Source organism: Triturus cristatus, chromosome 3_1, assembly GCF_964204655.1.
Source record: "Triturus cristatus chromosome 3_1, aTriCri1.1, whole genome shotgun sequence".
NCBI classification, from domain to species: Eukaryota; Metazoa; Chordata; class Amphibia; order Caudata; family Salamandridae; genus Triturus; species Triturus cristatus.
In genome coordinates this window covers 381,346,748-381,372,633 of record NC_140583.1, presented here as the reverse complement: position 1 = coordinate 381,372,633, position 25,886 = coordinate 381,346,748, and the positions used below count along the sequence as shown (strand labels likewise).

Here is a 25,886-nt window from a genome sequence, read left to right as displayed (position 1 = left end):
ATTTTTCCATAGGACCTTTAGTCGCAGCTACAGCCCGAACAGCTGAACAGAATTACGTGAAATTTGGCAGAGAGGTAGCCATAAGGTCAAGGAAGTGCCTTTTGCAGGTCTGGTGTAAATCTGTTCAGTATTTCCTGAGAAAATAGCATTTAAAAGCATATCAATATCTATACGCGCGCACCGTTCGCGCACGGTGCGCGCACCCTGCCGTGCGCGAGCGCAATTCTGATTGGTTGTTAGATGTCGGTAAACATTCGAATCAGTCAAAACCAGGAAGTGTTGGCCGCCATTTTGTCTCTCGCAGTCTGAAGGGGTGAAAAAAAAAGGTGGAGAACGTGAAAAGGGGGCAGAGTGGACAGTTCCTGACCCCCTAGCCTTGGTCAGGGGGTCACAGAAGGACCCCCAAGTGCGAATTTCCCCAAGTGCCAATGAAATTCCCCCGTTATAGTTAGTGCAGGCAACTATAACTCACGCGACCGCAATCCTCTGCTGATGACGTCAGATATTACATCACTGATGACATATGTGTCTTTATGAAAAATAAATATTTGTAATATATGTATAGCTAAAGATTAATGGAAGAAGACATGGGTAAATAAGTGTCTAAATACAGTGATGTAATATCTGACGTCATCAGCAGAGGATTGCGGTCGCGTGAGTTATAGTTGCCTGCACTAACTATAGCGGGGGAATTTCATTGTTTTTTTACGAGTGAAATGTCCAGCTAACTATAACATGTGTGAAGCCTATGCTTTTTTAAGTAAATTTGCAAGGTTTTTTAAATGCGAATTCGTAACTATAACGTATGTGAAACCTATGTTTTTTTCAGTGAATATATATATATATATATTCACTGAAAAAACCATAGGTTTCACACACGTTATAGTTAGGAATTAGCATTTAAAAAACCTTGCAAACTCACTGAAAAAACCATAGGTTTCACACATGTTATAGTTAGCTGGAAATTTTACTGATAAAAAACCTATGAAATTCCCCCGTTTGGTTAGTGCAGGCAACTATAACTCACGCAACCGCAATCCTCTGCTGATGACATATGTGTAATATATGTATAGCTAAAATTTAATGGAAGAAGACATGGGCAAATAAGTGTCTAAATACAGTATTAGCATCAGCAGAGGATTGCGGTTGCGTGAGTTATAGTTGCCTGCACTAACTATAACGGGGGAATTTCATAGGTTTTTTATCAGTAAAATTTCCAGCTAACTATAACATGTGTGAAACCTATGGTTTTTTCAGTGAATTTGCAAGGTTTTTTAAATGCTAATTCCTAACTATAACGTGTGAAACCTATGGTTTTTTCAGTGAATTTGTACGGTTTTTTAAATGCTAAGTTACTTTACGCCATTCGTGGCGTGCGCGCCCACTTAACGCAGTTCGTTCCGTGCGCGCGCGCACAGTGCGTGCGCGCACAGTGAGCACGCGGTGCGCTTCGCGCACCGCGCGCCCACTTTACGCAGTTAGTACCGTGCACGCACGGTGGGCACGCGGTGCGCTACGCGCACCGCGTGCCCACGTTACGCTGGATGGGCCATGTACACACGATGCGCTTCGCGCACCGTGCACACATGGAGGGCATATTACGCGCTTCGTTGTGCAAGGTAAACTTTTACATTTTCATTGCATAGAGATGCCATGCACAAATGGTGCCCTTCGGCCACCATTTGCACACGGGGTGGGGAGAGTATGGTTAATTTTTTTTTTTTAAACATTTACATTTCCAATCAGTCTTAAAGCCATGCACAAAGGGTTCCCTTCAGGAACCATTTGCACACGGGGTGGGGAGAATATTGTTAATTATTTTTTTTTTACTATTTTTTACCGTACGCGGACGGTAAGCGTAATCGGCGATTTTTCGAAAAAAATAAATATTGACTTTTTGCCATTGGGGGTTCTTTGGGGACACCTACATCAAATCTAGGTGGTTAGGAGCAGTCTATACAGCTCCTTTATATGTTTTTTCCCTTTGTTTTGCCTCCCCCCGTCTGAGTGCGAGAGAGAAAATGGCGGCCGCCGCTTCCTGGTTTCGACCGATTCAAATGTTTACTAAGATCTAACAGCCAATCAGAATCGCGCTCGCGCACGTCACCGTACGCGTACGGTAAGCTTACCGTAAGCGCACGGTAAGCGCACCGTAAGCTGGCTCAGATATATATATTGATTTAAATGCTATTTTCTCAGGAACTACTGAACAGATTTACACCAGACCTACAAAAGGCACTTCCTTGACCTGAGGACTACCTCTCTGCCAAATTTCAAGTAACTCTGTTCAGCCGTTCGGGCTGTAGCTGTGTCTAAAGGTCCTATGGAAAAATGCATGGGAAAAACGCGTTTTGGGACCCCCCTTTTTTCTCAGCCCCCGCTTGACGAATCCCCCCGAGACTTTCAGGGTAGGAGCGGAGCGTAGCGCCCCACCTATTTTGAAAATTTCGCGAGGATTCGTCGACCGGCGCCAAAGTTATTCCAAATAGAATGTTGCGGATTTCCTATGGAAACAGGGTCCTAACTATAACTACCTACTGGCGACCGCCAGTACGTAATATATATATATATTCAACTTGCCCTCTCAGATTGCTCTCACACCAAGAATGACCGAGCCCAGATCCGTAAGCGTGATAGAAATTATTTATTCAGTTATGGCAAAATTGCCCGACGCGTTTCGGAGCAGCCGCTCCTTTCTCACGGGTCATTTATTGTTTGTTTTCCAAAAGTATACATCAAAAGTGCACACGTCACCTAAACACGACATAAACATAGGACTACTGCACCACATCAAGGAGTACAAACATAATGGCAGCCATTTTGGAGTGATGACTATAGACATAACATGTACATAATTCATTAAACCAAAGAATTGTATGGGCTGACATGCACGTTGTTCACATGCATTTTAAACAATTTCATATATATATATATATATATATATGTATAAATCACTGATGACCAAAAATGTTATCATAACACATTAAATGTATTACTAAAGAAAAAAAGACCCAAAACAAAATAACATCCATTACTATAATAGAAGGAAGGCAAAGTCACAGCTCTCTCGATGGTTAAATATAACAGTATAAACAATTACTAATATATCACAGTTGTTTATATTCTTGAAGTATATGAAACAGTAAGGCCTATCTGGAAAAATGGCAAGAAATGAATTATCAACAAAGCATATATATTTGTATTCTCCCTATATGTCTTCCAAATTAAGCAACATCAATTCTCCAACCTTAAATATCTCAAGCATGAGAATTGATGGACTGTTTAACAATTCATACTTGAGAATTAAAAAATAAAAAGCAATTATATATCTGAACATCCGTCTGTACCATACTGTAGAATGATAATCTCAGAAATGCAGGACCAAAGTATTCCAAGCTAGCAAACTAATTTGCATTTTATTCAGGTCATTAGGAATCTTGGCATTTAATTAATCCTGAATGATGAAAAGTACATTTAGAAAAAGTCTATTAAATATATGCCCCTGTATGTGTCTGTAACAAAATCTTACTCTTAATTAAACAGACTGAACAAATCAAGGTTGAAGTGAAGATATAGTTATGTGTACATATTAAATCGAAAAACTACTTGAAATCTCTAATTCAATAACAATAAGAAAAACTGAAGATGATTGGTGACTGAAACATAAATCAATGTTTCTTAAGTTATTCTACATAATACATACAACCAGGACTTGTAAATATCAAATGAGCATAGATTAAATCTCATCAAGCAAATAGGTGCATCACAAAGAGGATGCAACAAGTTAACATGCATATACTTAGTGGAATAGGTTGCATGAAGCAAGGACAGAAGAGTGGAGAATGGGTGGTGATGTCAGCTATACGATGCACAGGATACACAAAGGGTACGTAAAGAGATCATGCTGTCAGTATACTTTTACATGTAACGCACACATGGCATGGTCAGAGGCCATGGTCTGTGCACCTATATGTATTTTGTAAGTTACATGGCTATGCGCTGTGTGTACTACATGTCTTGTGCATTGCAGTGAATGAGAGCAGACCTGTACGTAATATATACAGACAAGGCAGCATATTATGACCTGTATTGTGCACAAGCTGTGGCATAAGGCCATAACCCTTTTAGGGTTATTGTCAGCAGAGATAACGAGAACAGGTAAAACCTGTAGTGTATGCCATTGGACACTGAGCACCACGACACCGAATCCACTATTGTAAATATTTGGCAACCCTTTCAACATTCCCTTGTATCCATCACCTACTATCACGCCGTTTTACCAACACAGTTTAATACAGATGGATGCTGGTACTGTATTCAGCTGTATAAACATGTATTGGTATTGCGTAGATCTTTAGCTCTGTATGGCATGTCTGCTAACTGTCCCAAACCAAAATATCTATGTTCATGAAAGCATGCAGAAAGAGGACGTGGCGAAGGCATAACATGTCTTAAAATAGCACCTTCCGCTGAAATTTCCACAGGGACTTGTTGCTAAGAAATAATGGAAAAGACACAGCAGAAACAGCGATGCTGGGCAGGAGTAGGTCCCTCAAAGTTACTTTGCCTTCCGATTAAACACCATCAAAAAAACATATATTTTTCATTGGACGTACATGTGTATGGCACAATCTCTGATAAAATTTTAATTTGATTGCTAATAACTTTGGGATACAGGGCGGAGTATAGTACGCAAAGTGAAACACAATTGCAAAATGTTCCTCTTAACTGAAATACTGAAAATCTCGGTCTTACCACACAATTGTATCCTTTGTCTTTGAACTCCCATGTTAAAAAAGACACTGCACAAAATGGTTAAAAAATTCACTGGCAGGGGTGTGGACATTTGGCATTCTATTACCCCCGCCGCATATATCATTATGTGCTGTTTAATAAAATTCTCAAATTGCTCCTTTTCGAAAATTGTTGTATTTTGTCATATCAGCATAACATCATAGTCCAACATACCAATTTGATCATAATTTATTTTTGCCTAGATTGCAATTACATATTTATTCCTATTTGTTCTCCCAGAAGGGGATAGAAAGATGGAAGAGGGGGAGAGGAGAAAGAGACAGTGAAAGAGAGAAAGTGTGTGTGTGTGTGTGTGTGTGTGTGTGTGGGTGTGTGTGTGGGAGTGTGTTAATTCACATATTCATTGAAAATAATGTTTAAAAGTGACTTATAGTCATGGCTCTAAAGTCAAAAACCAATGAAATTCACTGGTTATCAACACTCAAATACACACCTTAACTCGTCCCCCCGTCCCGCATGTTGTTATCTGGTAAACTGTTAATATGTGTCTGTGCTGTTGGTAAATTGTTATTTATGAGCATGTGGGAAGCACAAGGCATGCAATATGTGTTGAGTGTTGATAACTAGAACAAGATAATGTCATTGGTTTGTCGCATTTGAGTCTGAGCTAAAACTCACTTTCAAACTTTACTTTTTCAGTGAAATGCATTTTTTTATGATACACTTACTTGCCAAACCCCGCACCACACATCCTTTGGCAATGTGCGGACGGGACTAGACACTGGACCTACTTATCACCAGGCCCTACTCCCAAGCCCTTTTCAAGCATTTTACTAGGCCTGTGCGTAGTTCGCAGAGTTTTGCTACGCAGAACTTCACAAAGTTACAAAAAAAACTCCGCAATGTTCTGCAAGTGGCGGAGTGCAGTCTGAACTGCAGTTTGTGCTGGTATTCCTGATGCTCGGGTAGAAATTCTACCCGAGCGGCAGCTCGCGATCGCGACTTATCGTTTTCAATCGCGAGGGGGAAAAAACTCTGCTTCACATTGGGAAGTGGAGTTTTCTGCACTCCGCGAGCTCCGTGGAGTGCGAAGTGCAGAAAACTCCGCGAACCCCTTGAACAGAGCGAAGTTCACCGCCCAGGCCTACATTTTACTCCCACTATGAATGACCATGGGCTGTGTAAAGCAGAGCGAGGTGCCCAGGCTTTGAACACAACCCAGTGCTGGGAATCAACGTCCACTGAACTCTGCTTTTGGCCGTAGGTAGCAGAGGTGTGTTCCATTGCCTCTCTAACTGCTGCCATCAAAACAAAGCCTGGCACTCTTTATTTGGCTTTTCTTGTGGTTTTTTTTTTTACAATAACTAACTGACGTCCCAGAAGAGATTCAGGCACAATTGACAGTTGAATCCATCACCTAAAATGGCTTCTTGTGATTTGCTAGTTGTGCACTATATTGGGTGCATTTTTCTCTTACGGGCCTTGAATTCCTATGCCTCTTGAACGCCTGAACATTGCTATGGGGTTGGTCACCTCAGTCGTGGCCCCACTGCCCCCCAGTGGCAGTGAAATTGTTTTAGGAGCGTCCTCATGAGTTTCAAGAGGGGGCAACATTTCAGTGCCCCTATCCAGCCAATTATATTTTTTTAAATACACAAAATATGACTGACAGATTTGCAAGTGGTGGATACTCAATGAATTCACTCCAAACCAACAAAAGCATGCTTTTGGAGTAAGATTGTATTTTTGGTTACAGATGTGAACGGCCCTGTGCTAGGCTACTACCCACTATATCAGTAACCAAAACAACAGATATGTTGCAAGGAAACATGTATACACATCAGCGGGAAGCCATTATCAACTAGCTATATGTTAATTAACCCATACACCTTCACTCGTTTAGCTTTTTGTTTAATGAAAAACATTTTTCTTTTAAAATTCTCTTTCAAAAAACCTTTTCACATGTTCTATCAGAACATATAATCCAAAAGTGCTTTACAGCGATAACTTTTTAATCACATTTAAAACAAAGTACAAGTCCCATGAATAGTTCATGATATTCTGATACAGTTACAGCCCTTCAGGGCTGTGAAAATGTGATCATACAAAGCACAATAAGTATCACATATTATTTACAGCATTTACATATTTCTAAAACTCTACGTATCAGACAAAAAGATCATTGTGTAGCTAGAAACAATAAACACATTCTCAGAGATCTTTTAGAACTGAAAAGGGAATATTTCAAATCTAAATAGAGTGCTAAACCTCAAAACATTATTCTCTATTGTATGCCAAAATCATTTTTCTCTTCACTTTCGTCACGAGTTAAGAGAGCAAATGATAAGGATATGTTATCTGCTCAGTAGTAGTCCTCCCAGAAAGACAGTGGGATTTCAATATATAGACATGATTGAGAGGAATTTTAAACAATCTATGAATACAGTGAAGCCAAGTGGGACCTATAAATGTATGTAGAAAGGGAACATTAGAAAACAATTCATGCTGATTGGAGTTTGAAAATAAAACATGTTCTACTTTAGACTGCTGATAGTATGGCCAATATAAGATATTTAAAAAAAAGGTTAACCAACTTTTATAAAGATTTCTTCTGTCATTTAGCATGTAGTCAAAATAAGCAAAAACACCAAAAAGGTATAACTACCAACTACCAAGCAAATTAACGTTTTTTAATTGACTCTACATTCTTAAAATATTTGATAGAACCTTTCATAGAATTTTTCTAAGGGTTTGTCCCTGCAAGTTGCTACATCTGCAGTGCATTTTAGGCACACTGTAAATGGTAAAGCATTTTTTCGGAATACAGTACCTTGAATTCTTGTGGAGTGAACTATACACATACAGCTAATCCATTCAGATTGCTGGGATTTTAAAGTATGAAGAACCTCCAAAGTCTTTGCATCGATGATTAGGACATCTTGATATTGTCCTCCACAGAGCAGCCACCCTTCTCCGGTCATTCGAAAAGAGCAATGGTAGTACTGTTACAGCAGAGAAGGAAAAAAGGTTAACAACAAGTTTACTTAGAAGAGTGCTCATCTATTGTTGTTCAGATACCAGTGTTATCATGTGGACTGTTTCAAGCAACACAAGTTATTGCCGCATTCTAAAGTTTATGAATTTTATTTAACAAATATGCACAGAGGGTAATCACACACTGACAAATCATCAGAAGATCCATTTGTGTTGGAAATGCGCCTTTTTGCAGGGTCACCCCCAAACATTTTGCTATCCTCCTACTTTTTGCTGAACTCATTTTTGTTGGCCTTAGGTCGCTGAGCACTTTACCATTGCTAACCAGTGCTAAAGTGCATGTGCTCTCTCCTCTAAACATGATAATATTGGCACATACACAATTGTCATTTAATTTGATTATAAGTCCTTAGTAAAGTGGACTGAATGTGCCCAGGGCCTGTAAATGAAATGCTACTAGTGGGCCTACAGCACTGTTTATGCCATCCACTTAAGTGGCCCTTTAACTATGAACTCAGGCCTGCCATTGCAGAGCCTGTGTGTGCAGTTTAAACTGCCATATAGACCCGGCCAAATAAGCCTTTTGCCAGCCCCAAACCTTTCCTTTTTATACAAATAAGCTACACCCAATGTAGGTCCTGGACAACCGAGAGGGCAGAATGCAATGTATTCAAAAGGCAGGACATGTTCTTTTAGTGAAAAACTCTTAATTTAGTTTTTCCCTTATGCAAGGTGTATCTCTCCCACAGGATAACATTGAGATTACCTTATTACATTTTATAAGTGTAATTTCCAATTGGGAAGAGAGATCCTTTCAAGTCTGGTGTCTATGGAATCATAGACACCGTGCGGTCGACCCGGAGCCGTCCGACGTCATGGTTGGTGTGTGCATGGGACGGCTCCCGGCTGTCCTAGCACCCACTCACCCACGGGGGAGCGCTGGCGTGAAAGCATGTGAAGCCCTTCCCCTGCCCCACCTGCCCCCTTCCTCCACGTCATTTAATGGTGTCAGCGCTCGAGGCGCGCTGGCGTCATTAGCGGATACCGGATGCACTGGAAGCCATTTGGCATACAGGGAAGAGGAGGTGAGTTTCTCCTCAGGGAGGGTGGGGGGTACCTTTTAAAAGGCATCGGAGGAAAGGAAGGGATTTCCTTTCCTCTGGTGTCTTTTAAAAAAGCATTCCTGCTGCACGATCGCGCCTGGGGCTAGATTGAAAGATTGCCACTTTCCTGATTTAATTCCTCCCACGCCCAAAAAAAACAATCCCTGTAAGAAATGTAGAGTCTGCTTGCGAAGAGGTGTGCGGAAGGAGAGTCATATGCACAGTGCCGATTGTCCTTCTAATCTTGGGCTGTGCGTGCCCACATGTTTCAGGTTGTATCACACTCAAAAGAGTTTTTGGGAGAAACCGTGAGTCTAATAGTGTACTGCCTAGGTCTGGGTGGTAAATTCCGTTCCGCTCGCGGAATTTGCAGAATTTGGGTAATATTGCGTTCCGCGGAGAATGCGGAATTGCCCAAAATTCTGCATTCCGCTGCTTCGCGGAATTTTTTGCTTGTTCGCGTTCTCAAAATGCGTGTTCACAAGATATTTCCCCCAAGCACGCCAACAGCATTTGCGAACAGGAAAAAAGCATCGCCAACAAGCAATTCCATGTGTTCGCGGAATTTCATCGTGGTTGCTGAGATTTTTTACCATTTCGCAGAGCCTTGCGTAGCGCAACTACACAAATTCCGCTCACCCCCAGTACTGCCTGTTCTGAATGGTTTTATATAGTTGTTCAGTTTCACGTTTGGCAATAGAATGATGTCTTTATTTACTGCTGTTGTTTTTGTTGTTATAATTTTGTATCTAGTTGCAATTGGTTTGTGTTTTCTTTCTTGTTTCCAAAAAATGTATGACGGTGTGCGTGGACTGGTGCTTGGTTGGCACTGTGCGTGGACTGGCATTTGGCTGGCGGTGAGTGGAATGGCGCTTGGCTGGCGGTGTGTGTGGATTGGCGCTTGGCTGGCGGTGTGCGTGGATTGGCGCTTGGCTGGCGGTGTGCGTGGACTGGTGCTTGGCTGGGGGTGTGCATGGACTGGTGCTTGGCTGGTGGTGTGCGTGAACTGGCGCTTGGCTGGCTGTGTGCGTGGACTGGTGCTTGTCTGGTGCTGTGTGGACTGCAGCTTGGCTGGCGGTATGCATGGACCGGGGCTTGGCTGGCAGTGTACGTAGACTGGTGCTTGGATGGCGGTGTGTGAGTAGTGACTTGCTGCTGGTCACTACACACACTGCTAGCTAAACGCCACTCCACGCAATCCATGAGCTGGTGTGGTTTCTGTGTCAGGAATGTGGGCGTGTGATAGTGATGGGCCCTTGAATGGTGCTGTCTGCTGTTGTCAGTGTTGTAATGTGCTGGGCCCGCGGCTGGCTGTGTAAATGGTTTTGCATGTGTCACACGTATGAAAATGCTGTGGCATCACCGGGCTGACACAAATTTCCTACCACCCAGCATTCCCCCAGGTCTCCCGATAAAAATGGTGCCTCACTCGTGAGGGAGGCCCAAGTACCCGAGACAGGCAAGGGCTCCGAATGAAAGACATTGTGTAAAAAAGAAGTCATTTTGAAAAATGACCTATAATTCTCATACTAGTATGGGTACTCCCAATTTCAGAAATGTGCAAATATCTACTGTTTCTAAACCCTATATTTTGTTCCCATTTTAGAAATATAGAGGTGTCTTTCATACCGATTTTTCCATGTATACATTTTCCCAGAATAATTGCTATATAGCCAAGAGATGGAACGATCTCCCCACAGACCTACGACTCACATCCAATTATCTGGACTTCCGGATAAAATATTGAAAACTCATCTGTTCCCTAAAAACTAACATCTTCCTGCCTGTTCCAGCAGCCCAATACCCTCGTTCTTGCTATCCGCGCCTTGATATCCCCTGGGATGAATGTCGCGCTCTATAAGTAAATAAATAAATATACCTGGTACATAATAAAAAACCATTGCAAGACGCTGCTCAGTTATTGACTCTGGGTTCGTCAAGTTCTTGGTGAACCTACAAGTCCTATATATCCCCACAACCAGAAAGGTTCAGCAGATGTAACGGTATATTGCTTTCAAATAGCTGTCATAATTAGAAGAAGTTACAGGTGAAAAAGTTGACACAAATTTTTTCAACTAATTTTCAAATTTTCCTATATCTAACTGTTAGTTTCTATAAAGAAACCTTGAAGGATCTACACAAATTACCCCTTGCTGAATTCAGAATGTTGTCTACTTTTCTAAATTGTATAGCTTTCCAGGATCTGTTATTGCTTTCATACCCATTTGTACCAATAACTGAAGGGAGGTTGAAAGCGCAGAAAATAGCAAAAATAGTCTATGTCCCAGAAAAATACCAAAACTGTGTAAAAAACTTTGGTTTTCTATCAAAAGTCTGCTTGTCTTTGAACGCTGGGAAGATGGTGATTTCAGCACCAAAACCCCTTTTTTGATACCATTTGCAGGGAAAATACCAGACGCTTTCTGTAGCCCTTTTTTCCCATTTTTCCCCAAAACCCCCAAATTTAGCTGTATTTTGGCCATTTTCTGGGTCCCCTCCAGGGAAATCCATAAACCCTGGGTACCTTTGAAATCCCATGATGTTAGAAAAAGAGGACGCAAATTTGGCGTGGATACCTTATGTGGTCAAAAGGTTACAGGGGCCTAAGCGCGAACTACGCCAAATAGCCAAAAAAAGGACTTAGCACGGGGGGAAAGGCCTAGCAGCAAAGGGGTTAAAAACCAAACTCATGGTGAAATTGGATTTTTAATTGCAATTCTGAAAATGCCACTTTGGAAGGTTGCTGGGGTGGCATAGTGAGCAAAGGAATGATGGATTTAACCCAGATCTCTTGACTGGGGGGTGAATGTTTGATTCATTCAGCATTCCGTCCATTTGTTACTGCAGTACTTTTAGCCCTAAGTGGGATGAGTATGCCTAGACGTGGATCCCTTCCTCACTGTGCCACTGGATTCAAGCTCGCCTGGCTGAAAAGGGGTGATATAGGATGAATCCGGTCCCAGGACGCTCGTTTTCGGTCGCGGGAGGACCAGCCTTGGTAGTTCGGGCTGGACTGTTCCCATGAGAAGCAGGGTCAAGACTGATCTGCATGTGGCTTGGTCCAAACTAGGGTGACTCAGTGAGCAAAAGAACAATGGATTTAACCCAGATATCTTGACTGGGAGAGAATGTTTGATTTATTCAGCATTCCATTCACCATTTGTCGCAGCAGCACTTTTAGAAAGTTGGCCTTTTCTTGCTTTAGCTATTTGGTGCCTGAAACCTGTCTCTCATCACATGACTGTGTGTAGTTGGCAGTTGGGCTTTGTATGTTCCGCGTAGACAGCCACACACAATGAGAGCTTGGGTGTGTCTCAATGGGCCATTTCTGGCACGATGGGAGGGAGGAGCTAGGCACATCCTCAGTTACACCTGAATAAGCTGTGTCCTGTCTACACACAAAATGCTGCATACCACCATGTAGTTAGTCTGTAGCCAGGGCAGGACAGGAGGACCTCTGTGCACTTCAAAGGCATGTCCTTGAAGTCTCCTCCATTTCAAAGGCACCATTGGGTAAAAGTACTGGACCTCAGACACCACCACTTCAGTACACTTCTGGACCTGTGAATACTCTACCAGGAAGAAGGATTTCTGTACTGCTGAAGGACTCCCACTCTGCCGTTCTTGCTTTTCTTTTCTGACCTGCTGACCTCTTGCCTGTGTGATAAGGATTGGACCTGCATCTCCTGACCCCAGAACCAGAATGATTCCAAGGGCTAGTTGGCTGGCCTTCCGATCTGGCTTCCAAACACTGCACCTGGACTCTACACTGCCAAGTGGTGTCATCCCAGTTTTGGACGATTGGAACTGGGTCTAAAGTGCTCGCCTGCGGAACCGACGCATCTTGTCTGCTGAGCGATGCACTCCCGAGCAAAGAAATGATGCATCTCTTTGGCTGAGCAGCTCATCCCCGAGCACAACCAATGTATCACCGCTACTGTGTGAATTGTACCCTTCGCAAAAGAGTTACATCACCACCAGCTCCTGCATCTTGGGGCCGATGCATCACCTTCGGAATCACCCCTGTGCAGTGTTTTCCCGGTGCAAGCTCCTCACATCACTCATCGTTGGCAGTTCACTGCCGCTGCTGCAATTCGCATTGCAACTTTACCACTCATCAGAATTGACACATCACCTTTGCAGCGCCTCGCATCCTTGAGACGGGACTTCACATCACAAGCCCCACCGACAGGATCCTCAATGTCGATGCAACTGGACCTCCCACCGGTGCCTCGCCCCATCTCAGAACCAACCATTGCCTCTGCTGAGCGACACATCTTTGACGCAGATCCACCCAATGCTCCACAACCAGGATTTAAGGTCATTTATTCAGCAGGTCTAACTGGGTCCACATAACCAGTCCGCACTGCATCACGGTCTGCCTGAACTTGTGACTTTCTACAGGTCTGGAGCACCTCCTTGGATTTGTGTTGTTTTAGCCTTGTTTTATTTATAAAAATCAGAGCTATTTTTCTAACCAGATGTAAAATCTTTTTGTATGGTGTATTCACTGTTTAAAGTGTTGCACAAACACTTTACACACTGCCTTAAGTTAAGCCTGACTAATCACTGACAAGCTACCATAGGTTAAGTACAGGTTAATTTAAGGTTTGCCTGCCTCTTACATTGACTAGGATTGATGTTGCTGCTTGATCAGGGTCCATATCCCTCTCAACCAACAACCCAATTTTTAAGAGTTGGGCTTTTTCGCAGCTCAGACAGACATACAGAAGTGCCTCTTCTCTTACCCACAGTATGTTCACACTTTGAATTACTGTTGAAATGGGGGTCTCTACTTGGCAATGGTTTGCAGTGTTGTCCAAGTAGAGACCCTTCTTCCTAGTCAGGGTAAGGGGGATACACTTCTAAAATAACCCCTGCTACCCCCTTGGTAGCTTGGAATGAGCAGACAGGCTTATATCAGAGGCAGTGTTTAAATTTGTGCACACATAGAGTAATACAGTGAAAACACAACAAATGGACACCACAGCAGTTTAGAAAAATAAGTAATCTTTATCTAAACCAAACAAGACCATACAACAAAAATCCACAATACAGTAATCAAATTATGACCTTGGTGGCCTTATGTCTTTGGGATAAGAGTAGCTAAGAAATTCATTCTAATTCTCCACATATAATGCAAGAATTGGGAATAAGCAAATACAATGGTTTGGTTAGTGTTGGTTCTAAAAATATTAGCTGCTGTTCTAAAGTCCCTAGTTCCCACAGCGGCGTCACTATGGGGGTGCGGGGGGTGCGGTCCGCACCGGGTGACACCCTCACATGGGGTGACACCAACAAGGCCGGTGTGCGCCTAGCAACCTAACCTTTCAGGAGGAGGAGGTGCCTGTGCGCAGCGCGTACTGTCTCCTCTCCTTTCTTTTATTTGCTTCCCTGTGAAATGGATCCAAAAAAGAAAATCACTTTTTCCGGAAATCAACGTCGTATTTTTCTGACATTAAATTCCAAAGTGCAGCATCTGGAATAAAAGTTTAAAAATATGAAAAATAAATAACTAAATAAAGTAAGACAGAGTGGTAGCAAACTGGCCAGATTGATTTTAGTCACACCCAAACACATTAGCGCCACTTTTACAGAGTTTGCCAGTGAAGCGCTATTTTTGTTGTCTTGGCTTTGTTTTCCCTGGGCTTGGAACTAGTGCTCCAATCAAGGAGGTACTGCAATGTGAGGATTGAAAAACAAATGTGTACTGCGCTCTGTATCTAGGGATGTTGTCTTTTTTTTTTACCATACTGCTTACGTTTTGTAAGGATATAAGCAATGGCCATTGAAATGGGTCCATTCAGGGTCCTGTTGTCATGTCCTTAACTTTTCAGGCAAAAGCACTCACTGATTTCTGAACAGTGAGTGTAAAAGCGTTAAGGTAACCATGTTGTTCCTGCTTACATTTCACATGGTTTGCAAAATTTTGCATTCCCTATGATTGTTTGCTTTTTCCAGGATGCTGTCCCTTTTTTTTGTAGGCCACATATTGCTCTTGCCCAGTGCGTGTTTTAAATTGAGCCGCATCCAGGTGTTTATAGCCGACAACAATTGGGTTGTAGTTGAAGGTAGTCTGAGTTTTTCTCAGTGGGGCAGTATGGTGTCAGTGGGGGAGAGGATGTGACACTATGGCCAGAGCTGCTGAATCTGGAACTGGGGAACCAGGTTCAGCCTTAATAACCAGTCCGCCAGACCACTCTCCTGAAAGAGCACTATCTCATGCTAGACCTTAGAAGGCTTCGCAAGACATTAGAAGCCCTGGTGTCGTAGCACCAGCAGGTGGACCCTAGCATGACAAGTGTAGGTTAACCTTCAAGGCTTGTCCACCACTATTCATACTGAAGTTCACCTCCAGTCTTGCAGGCAGGCCTATGAAGCAGTACACCCTCGAACAACAGTGACCCTGTCACTGAGATCACAGGGCCCTGAGAAGGGCCAGCTCTAGGGCGGTGCAACCGGTGTGACCGCACCAGTTGCTGACTTTAGGTGGAGGCATCATTTTTGCAAGTATACTATGGTTTTAAAAGCACTTGCTGCCTCCTTCCTGGCCTCCAGTAATTTTTGGTAACAATTAAAATGTCATGATGACTCTGATGATTAATGTTCTTCCTAGAGAGAGATCGGAATTTTGTCTAATGGAAGATTTGACTCATGGAAAGGTAGCTCAGAGGGTTAATGTACCTGCTGCAAAGAACATGTACTATGCAGATCCCAAAGTGCACATAATGTAAATAGGCCAGTGTGCTACTGCTTTTGTCAGAGAGATCCTTTTGTTACTTGCAGTTTATAAGTTAAAATCCTAACATAGAACAGTGACCTATTAACTGTCATCTACTCCGCAGTAACAGAAGTCACATTTTTTATTAACTTTTGATACGTTTGAGCTACAAACAATTTATTAGTTTAAATGGTCAGATCATGCTGCAGATCTTGCATTATGAGTCAAAGATGGCAGAGCCATTATTATTTAGAAAACATTTGCAAACTAGGGGGCATATTATCAAACCAGGCGATAAAATTATCACCGCTTTAGCGGCAGAAAACTGTCGCTAAAACAGCGATAATGGGCTTGATAATATGCTCTATGGAATTCCAATTGAAGCCCATGTTAGATGTGAAGGACATCTAACATGGGCTTCAATTTGAATTCTATAGAGCTTATTAACAACCCCATTATCGCCGTTTTAGCGTCAGTTTTCTGCCGCTAAAGCGGCGATAATTTTATCGCCTGGCTTGATAATATGCCCCCAAGATTTTTAGCCATTCAGGTTTGAACTGCTGTTTTGGAAAAGGGAGAAGTGCTGATGACAGAAACTTCATGGCTCGGAGACAAATGGCTTGTGCTTCCACATTTTATCGTATTTGATGGCATTCTGTGATTAGAAGCATATCCCACTTTGTGAATACATTTTACTCTCAATAACTCATTATAACCTTAAATAATCATGTGTATCCATTGGTTGATAAAACTGGGCAGTGAAACCAACAAATACAAAAAATTGGGATGTTTGCGCTTTCTGGCCACGCCTCTGGCTCTGCCCACTGATCCAATACTTGGGTTATTCCCTCCCTCTGATTCTCCGCCCACAGTTCCCCTACTTTTTTTCCCCCACTTTGACCACTGATATATCGTGTTGTTGGATAGTGGGAACACCACACCAGTAAAACGTACCATACCTATGATATTATAAATTCCAATAAACTGTTGACTAGCAGGTAGCCCACTGTACAACCTGATTAATGAGTCATTATCACATTGTTGTTAACAGGCACATTTTGTAAATATAGGACCTACATTTACAAACGTTACTAAGGATTCTGTATGGTCCCGTTATTTGCCAACTGTGTCCACTAGCGGACTTGGAGCGGAGGAGGTCCATGCGGTAAGTCGTGAGGGGGTGACACCATGAGATACCTGCACCGGGTGACACCAACCCTAGTGACGCCACTGAGTTCCCATATTTCAACAAAGCAGCAATAACCACTTTTTCCTGTTTGCATGATATCAGAGACAAAAAAAGAAAACATGTTCAATGTTTCAACTGCCTCAAGACAGACAGGGCACATCATGTCAGGGCCTACACAAGAATGCTGCCATTTAGCAGTTACAATACGGAGGGGCAAAGTGCCAAACCAACATTTATTGTAAAGCATTTTTGCAAGGGGGGGTCTCAATCTCATCCATGTCATATTCCTGGGTGTATTCATCTTTAAAGTCGGGAAAGGCTGTGGTGATGGAGCCCTACCTCTCCTCCTTGTAGAATTCATGATCAATGTGCCTCTAGTATAATCCCTGTAACACCTATTTTGAGTTTGTGCATGCAGTCATGGGATCTCACCACAGATTACCACACCCCATCATAGGTAAATGTTTTTTAATGAAGTTGAACCATGGGATCTTGGTCACCCCAGGTTGCTTTAGGACCTCTTCCGGACACAGCTGAAAAGGCACTAGATCAACGGATACCCAGACCGTTCACCAATAACGCAGTGGTCTGAGGCCCACTCTGTGTGCAAGGGACCTTCACCATTTTCCCTGTTATGCAATTCCAACTCCTTCCCAAAACAAAAGGAATGTTTTCCAGGAGACAATGTTGTGAGAATTTGCTTTGTCTCTATTGGGGCACCAGCCTGCATGGGACAGAATACTACCATTAAAGCATCCGCTTTCACAATATACCTGCACATCAGGCAGAGTTACAATGCAGCCAACAGTTCAACATTGTGAATTGCACACTAGGGAATGAATTCCCCAAATTGCAGAGGGTCGTGCAAGCACTGTTTCTCTTGATGCAGTCAGGGCTAGACTGAGGAACCAAAAGCAACCTTGGTAAAAAAGCTTCAACCAGCCCTGCTTAATTTTCTTTCTCATGAGGTCTCCTCATCCATCCAGGTACACGCCCAATGGAAAAAAAGGGCTGGATGCAGGAGTGCTGGAACTAGGGATGCAGCTGATGCTGCAACACCATGAGGCCATGATGCACTGCAGATACACTAATGAGATCTTCTAAACAGTAGGACAATGGTGGGGTGAAAGGAAGGTGCATTTTAAAAGGAGAGTCATCACATACAAATCTTAGCATCCACTGGAACATACAAATATTTAAAAAAAGGAAAAAAAGAGGCCATTACGGCATTAGTAATGCTGTAATGTGATTGAACGTTTTTATTAAGGGCAAATAGAATTAATAATAAATCAATAATTACTTATTTCACATTTGGGTGCTGAGCATATCTTTTTAGAACAACATTTTTGTATTAAAATTGGTGAGCTGTAGATCCACTGACCAATGTGTATTAGGCCGCTGATTGTCTCGCAGCTACTTTATGTTGTATAACATTTTGATCTAAGGACTTCAATATCAATTTTATGTTAGGCTACAGTGTGATCTGTTGTATTATGTCCTCTTCTGATCTTCAATGCAACAGACCTCCATCTGTTACTCTTTCCTAGCTTTGTAGTAGTTTTGGAGGTTGAATGTAATTTCATAGAGAAACAATTTCATAGACTACAATTACTGAGAAACCATTTCACCTTAACTGTTTAATGGAAATTTTGATAGAAACCAATTTATAGAAGGTCCTTCTCTTCTAAATTGGCGTAATTCATGATTAGTTTTAAGGTGTAAATTAGATGGTTGCTCGTCTAATTTTGAGAAATATTGTTGGGGTGAGTATTTATTTCAGTCCTTTACTTCAGGAGACATTATTTCAGATTTATATCATTTACATTGTTAAATATTTAATTTGGATGCTTTTAATTTGCTAACCCCTCACCATTTCTAAATACGATCCATCCATGATTCCTTCACTATCACTAAAAACCATCCATCCCTGTCCCCTAAAAACTCCTCTCAACGCCTAATCACAACCCATCCCCGGCCACTAAACTTCACCCATCCCTGACCTCTAAAGGTTTTTTTCAAGCCTTAAACTCCACCCTTCCCTTAACCTCAAAACTGCTTAAACTCCACACACTCTTGAACTCTAAAATACCCTTTTCTATGCCTAAAGATCACCTATATCTGAATTTCTAACACCCCATGCCACCCCCAAAATCAACCCATTCAGGAACCCTAAAACAGACTCTCATACAAACCCTCATCCCTATCAACTTGAAGCCCTCACCGTACCCAAACTCCACCCAACCTTGAACCCTAAAAACTCTTTCTACATTTAAACTTCCCCTAACCCTTAAAACCCCCACCATTGTGAATACCACCCATTCTTGAACTCTAAAAACCCTTCACCTCCCCTAATCTTTACCAATCACCAAACCTTAAAAACTCTCAAGGGCCCTAAACTCCACTCATCTGTAAATCCTAAAAACCTCTCACCACCCATTCCTAATGCCTAAAAACCATCACTACCCTTAAATTCGACCGATACCAGAACTCTAAATAACCTTCATCACCTCTAAACATCATCAATCTATGTCACCAATAACCATCTCACTCTCCCCAAAATGCCACTCAAATTTGTAATTTTGGAATTTACTATATAAAACCATCTTTTTTTTTAACATGTTTCATTTATTTTTCGATTTATTTTTATTTCCTCAAAATCTTCTTTCAGGTTTTCCATGATTTAGTTTCCTCCAAAGTGATTCCTCAGTTTTCGTTTTTCCATTAATTTATACACATTCAGTTTTGGAACGGTGCAATAATTACATGGACCTATTTAACTGCCACACCATTAAATTGAACATTAGAATCTAATTGAGAGCTTTCTTCTAGTCTTCAGGAAAGATGCCCTGCCCGCTTATGGAATTACTTCAACAGATTAAAAGCTACAAATTCAACCAGGGAAAATTGAGTCATGGAGAGAGCCTGGGTGAACCATGTCACAGCACTGTACACTAGCAATCAAACTGCACCAGGGTACACAGTCAAGCTGAGGGCCACCAATCAGCCCACAGGGAACCAGCAGGAATTAACACCAGCAGCCAAGGTTTGCTAAATCATCAAGGCATTGAAAAATGATGGGGCAACAGGACACAACAGCCTTCCTGCCGGACTCTTAAAATGTAACATTGAAGAATGGGCGAGGGTTCTAACTCCCCTATTCAACCAAGCCGTACTCTCTCCCCAAGTACCAGATGCCTGAAGGGGCTCTATCCTGTGCCCATTACTCAAGAAAGGAGACCCAACAAAGCCATTCAATTACAGTCTGATAGCCTTGTTGGATTTGGAGGGAAAAGTATCCACCCCACTGTTACTTAAACACCTAGAGGCCTAGGCTCAGGACAAAGATGTTCTTCCATTTTTTCAGGAAGGCTTACATGCAGCTGCATCAACCATAGGTAACATCACTACAATTGTGGTCCTAAGTTCTCAAGCAGCTCAAAGTAAACAACTACCACTTCTCTGCTGTTTCATCTATTACAATATCAGACCACAGGAGGTAGCCCGTAAACCACAGCGAGACTGGGGCAGTACATTATATCAAACGACAATGTCTTAATGTGGATTCATTTGGGGAACAAATACAGTAGGCAAAATTGAGTTGCTAAGGATTAAATCAGCGTAGGGAGAAACACAGGGAGACATATATATGTAGGATTTTCTGTATTTGAAGTCACTTAAAACATGTTGGTAATATTGAACAGCATATGTACAATCACATGGACAGAAAGCACTGCTTTACATTCATGAAAATGTAACCGATAGGATACTGTGCACAAGTGCTCGTGAAAATTGTGATGGCGCAAGTGACACGTGAAGTGGTATATACAGCGGTGGTGTAGGGCGCAACAAGGAACAAAGTGGTACAACAAGTATTACATATTTAGGACATCCAGGCAGTCAATGATAAACAAATTACAAAGGACAATGGATAGGATGTCCGTAACATGGGGGCGCCAGAAGTTACGCTGTTGAAGTCGACGGTGTTTTGGCCTGTAGAAATCTAGGCCATCATCAGGACTGGTTACATACAATTTAAGGCAGTGTGCGGTAGAACACGGCAGCGGAGTCACAACCGGTAGCCGCAAGGTAGGCACGGCATCAGAAATCGCTCGGGTCCCGTGTGGGCAGTTTGGAAGTGCAGTCCGGCGGAGGTCCGGAACCCAGTGAATGGGTAATGATTAGAATGCAGGAATGAATCGCTAAACGAAGAATCTTGGCATTCAAGGGGCCGGCATTAGTCCGGACTAACGCCGGCCCCTTGCACGCCATCACAATTTTCACGAGCACTTGTGCACAGTATCCTATCGGTTACATTTCGATTCATGTAACGTAGTGCTTTCTGTCCATGTGATTGTACATATGCTGTTCAATATGTCCAACATGTTTTAAGTGACTTCAAATACAGAAAATCCTTCATATATATGTCTCCCTGTGTTTCTCCCTACGCTGATTTAATCCTTGTTTCATCTATTACAGCACTGCCTTTGACAAGGTCGATCATCCTACGCTTTTGAGGAAACATACATGGGGTACTCCCTCTAATCACCTAGGTGCTATAGTCTCTCTTTACTCAGACACCTGGGTAAGCATTACGACAGGGCCACATACTGTCCCTTCTAAAGTTCCCATCCAAGGCGGTCTGAGTCAAGGCTGCATCCTTGCCCCTCTGCTATGTAATCTATATACAACATATCTGTGCAAAGCCTTGGCAAACAGCCGTCTTGCACCCCCATGATTAGGCCATTCAACTCTACACATCCTCCAATATGCAGATGACATCATAATAATGGACCACACCAAAGTGGGCATGCAGCGAGCACGGAGTAGCTTCCACAATTATAATAAAAAGAACTATCTCAGGATCAACCAGGACAAGACTAAAGTTGTGGTCTTCGGCCGCCACAAGAACAAGAAACTTCTTTCCTGGCACATAGGGGTCATGGCTATTAAAACCGCAACAAAATACAAATACCTGGGGGTTTCATTTACAGAGACCTCTAAACCCTCGATCCAACTAAGCTCGCTAAAAAGAAAGCTGCAGCCATCACATATGGGCTCTCCTGCCTCAATAAGGAATTAAAAAGCGCCTCTGCTACTCTATTCCTGAAAGTCATAAAAGCCTGTCTCCTTGCAGCACTACACTATGGGAACAAGGCTTTTCCGGGACCTGTGCTCAGAGTCTAGAATATGCACAGTATTTGGGTCTGAAGAAAGCTTTTCAACCACCCAGACATTTTTGTAAGTCTAGGACTCACCTGGAATGCGGCCTATCAAACCAAATGCTAACCCGTGAGTCCGCAATTGTGAAAAACTGTATACGTGTATTAAAAAAAGCACCAACAAATTCACTTAAAACCTGCCTGAAAGACGCCTTCAAGAGTTTAAGGAATCTATGGCATGGTCAGCTAGAGAAGGCAATTACATCTTTCCAAATCGTAGCACCTGCATTAACATCTGACACCATCTCTTTCTTGACCTAGAAGAAAGCAGTCAACAGGCAGCTGCACTCAGCCTCATTTCAGCAAGACACTGCTTCCCTAAAATCCTCAGAGATTCTAGTCCCTTTGAAGGCCTCCTAGCTGGTAGGGAGACCCCAGAAATACCTCTCAATCGTCGAGTGTGTCGAGATATTCGATACATGTGGCTCCTTGGTCTTCCAATAGCAGACTTTAACCCAGCATGGGTCAAACCAGAAAAGGAGGGGACGTGCGGATTGTGTAATTTCAAGAAAGAATCATGGTTACACCCCTGGGCTGCTGCCCCTCTCTTAGTGCCGCTAGAAGGTCCTTGCTGAAACCAATCTTCTTGATGAAGGGGTCCCATACATGCCAGGAGGCCTCCTCGATATGCATTTTCCGATTGGACACGATCTTTATCAAGGTGTGGCAAATTCGTCAAAGAACTTAAGAGGTTATCTCCAACCTCGAACTATTGACTCTCAAACTGTCAATTATACACAACGGCTCGTAAAAGACAACTATATTCTGGAACCCAGAAAAGTCTAATCATGTGGCGAATGGTCTAAAGCCTATTTTAATCACCTTTTTACTAGCCAGCCCGAGACCATGATTTTGCACCACCACACTTAGGCTTCGGCTCTGTCTGTAGGTAATGTCGAGACTATTATCCCGCACACATGCACAAAGCACTTTTTTTCTGTACAATTTCAACAGGCTAAAATGATGGGGAAATAACACAGTCAGGGTATCTACCGTCCATTTTAATCAGTTGTACTGATGCTTTCCATTTAAAACTAGGCTAGCTGTAAAACCTTTCTGCCATCTAAGAGAATTCCCTTAATAATATGCACAACAGTGCAATTTCTCACCAGAAGATTTGCACATGTTTTGTTGACAAGGAATGAATGGTCGCAAGTCAGCGGTTCTAGATCGCCACCTGTATTAATCCTGTTGATAAGGTAATGGCAATCTACCTGCTCAGCAATAGGCACACCACATTTTCAAGATATCTCTTCTACCATATCCTTATGTCTGGGGGAGCTATTGGATAAAGAATTATCGCGCTTTGTCTTTTAATTTTAGTAAACTGGAGCCATGTTCATATTAACACTGCATTAAAGTTTAGTTTATGGTCTTTTTATGATATTGTATATGTATTATGTTCCAAACAATTGTAATGCTTTTAAGTAATCAAACAATGAAATAATTCAGATAAAATAACTCAGAGTCTCCCACCCTGACAAAGAGACTCATTTATTTATTTAGTGAGATCTAAAAATCATACAATTTTGGGATGAAACTCAAAATGCAAAGAAGAATCCACCTCCTCCACATCACCAATATGGTCAAGAAAATTCAGCGAATGGATTTATATTTTTCTCCGGAAATCGGAAAATGTTGAGTTCCCTCTAAATGTCATCCTAAGTAACTATTTGCAATTGTGTCACACACTTCATCACTTCCAGAAACATAAACACTCTCTGCCTTTAAGTTTTTGCTGATATCCTCATTAAATAACACCCAGATTTTTCCAAAACCCCTATCACTCTAGTGAGCTGATGCGATTGGCCAACACCTTTCCTCTGAATATTGTTCTAGCACCAATGCACTAATGAACCTTTTGAAAGACCAAATAATTAGGGAATTTTACAAAAAACTGCATTTACTGTAGTAGTGCTAAAAAGACACGATTTTGCAGTATGCACAGTTGTAGTGCCTAGGGTTCACCATGGTGGCATTAGTAGCACTTTATTAGCTAAATCTATTACTTAAGCATTATATCCTGCTACAAAAGGCTATAACAGTTGTAAAATGCCCTGAACCACAGTTATAGAAAGAAAACACAGGGGAGGGCCTTTGACGAGTGACAGGGCCTATACCAATAGGTGTAGCCTAAGGCAATAGGTCTTTAAAGCTATTCGAACATTCCACACACTGAGGGCACAAGGATCTAAAAGGAACAATGAGAAGCAAGAAGACAAACTACAGTGTTGGAGCAGAATGTCTGACCCAGCCATTATAGGTCGTGAGCAGGGCTAGGCTGTCTACCAGGGGCTTCAGTGGGCTGGCAGGGTGGGGGCGGTTTTGCTACTAGAAACCTGCCGGCCACATTCTTACTTGTAGCGTTTCTAAATAAACAGCGCAAAAACAAATTCGTTTAAAACGTGCTTAAAGCATTCTATGAAACCATACTTTAAGACCATTTGTTTTCGGATAATTTTATTGAAGTCCTGCCAGTAAGAACATGATTGGTAAGTCCACAGCAACAAAAAAGGCTCCCACCAGCAGTGAAACTGGTCCCCACCCTGCCAGCCCACTGAAACGCCCCCTAACCAGTACACCAGTCCGCCCCTGGCCATGAGCCACTCGAATTGTCTTCGGTGAAAAGTGCAACATTCCAATGTTCTAATATATACTTAGGGGCAGATTTACAAGCCCCGTATGCCACATTTGCGCCACCGTTGTGACGTCGCTGCGGCGCAAAGCCAGCGCCATGCTGCGGGGTATTTACAACGTGACGCATCTAGGGAGGTGCGTCACGTTGTAAAGCCCTGCGCCACGTGTGGGCGTTCTGGCGCAAGGGGGGGGGTTCCGGCGCAGGAACGCCTCCGAAAAGTGGCTGAGTGAAATCTACAAGATTTCACTCAGTCACTTTTACTGCCATGCTGCGTCAAAACCGTGCGCCTGCTTGAAGCAGGTGTAAGGATTGACGCAGCATGTTAGGAATAGGGGCACTCCGAGCCTTGCTGGAGCTGCGTCGCGCATGCGACGCGACTCCAGCAATGCGCCGCCTTTCTGCCGGGGTATGCGACACGCATCTGCCCATCCGTGTGCCACGGTGCGCCGCATTGTAAATGCGGCGCATCACTGGTGGCGCAAGGGTGGGCAGATTCATCGCAACTCTTCTGGCGCATCCCTGCTGATTAGCAGAGATGCGCCAGAAGTTGAAAATCTGCCCCTTAATTTTTTTTTTATTATGCGCAATCCCAAAAAGTCTCGCACCAAGATCATTTTCGGGGTGTGGGAGGTGGGGGTGTTTCCAATGTTAAATGGTTAAGAAAAACAAGCGATTGATTAATTGATTGAGTGTGAAATACGGACAAACTGCATCTACAAGGGCCATACTTACACAGATTGATGCGTGCCAGTAGGGAAGCGTGGTGGTTTCAACGCACTGTCCACTGATGACATTCCATATACACATCTCCCTGTCAAACAGAACCACATATTTTTGATCAAATACACTCAATTTGTTTGCAAGAATCATTTGACTCCAAGTTTTTTTAGTTTTTAGTTTTTTCCTTAGATGTTCTCAAATACAGCCTTTTAATTAGGTTAATGGGCAGGAAAATGCCGCTTACTTTGTCAATGGTTATCACGGTATAACTTACCTGTGTTTTTTGTTTCTGTGGGAAAGGCACACTTCTGGCTAGTCACAAACCACAGTTTAAATCTGGGCCAGATCTACAAGTAAGCGCAGCATTCTGTCATGGCTCGTCAGTCTGTCTCCATAGCCATCATGGCTAGAACTACAACGGCTCATTTCAATCAACTCAAAATACACATTTTAAGGCATCCACACATTCCGTGCTAATCTGGCTCGTGTCTAAAGAGCAAACAGTGCCACCAAGAGGCTGTTTTAGGAGCTGATGACTCATCCCCTT

The 25,886-nt window shown here is 42.6% G+C and overlaps 1 protein-coding gene across 4 annotated transcripts in view; it reads right to left on the bottom strand.

The window, feature by feature from the left end:
• The window catches only part of WDR72 (WD repeat domain 72), a 1,103,881-nt gene that overhangs the window by 808,990 nt on the left and 269,005 nt on the right, over positions 1 to 25,886 (bottom strand). For all 4 annotated transcript variants that reach the window (XM_085644161.1, XM_085644164.1, XM_085644162.1 and 1 more), the window contains exons 4-5: positions 25,352 to 25,430; positions 7,586 to 7,757 (exon numbers count right to left, since the gene is read on the bottom strand). In XM_085644161.1, coding sequence (XP_085500287.1) covers positions 7,586 to 7,757; positions 25,352 to 25,430 — 251 coding nt within the window. The remainder of the gene's footprint in view (positions 1 to 7,585; positions 7,758 to 25,351; positions 25,431 to 25,886) is intronic.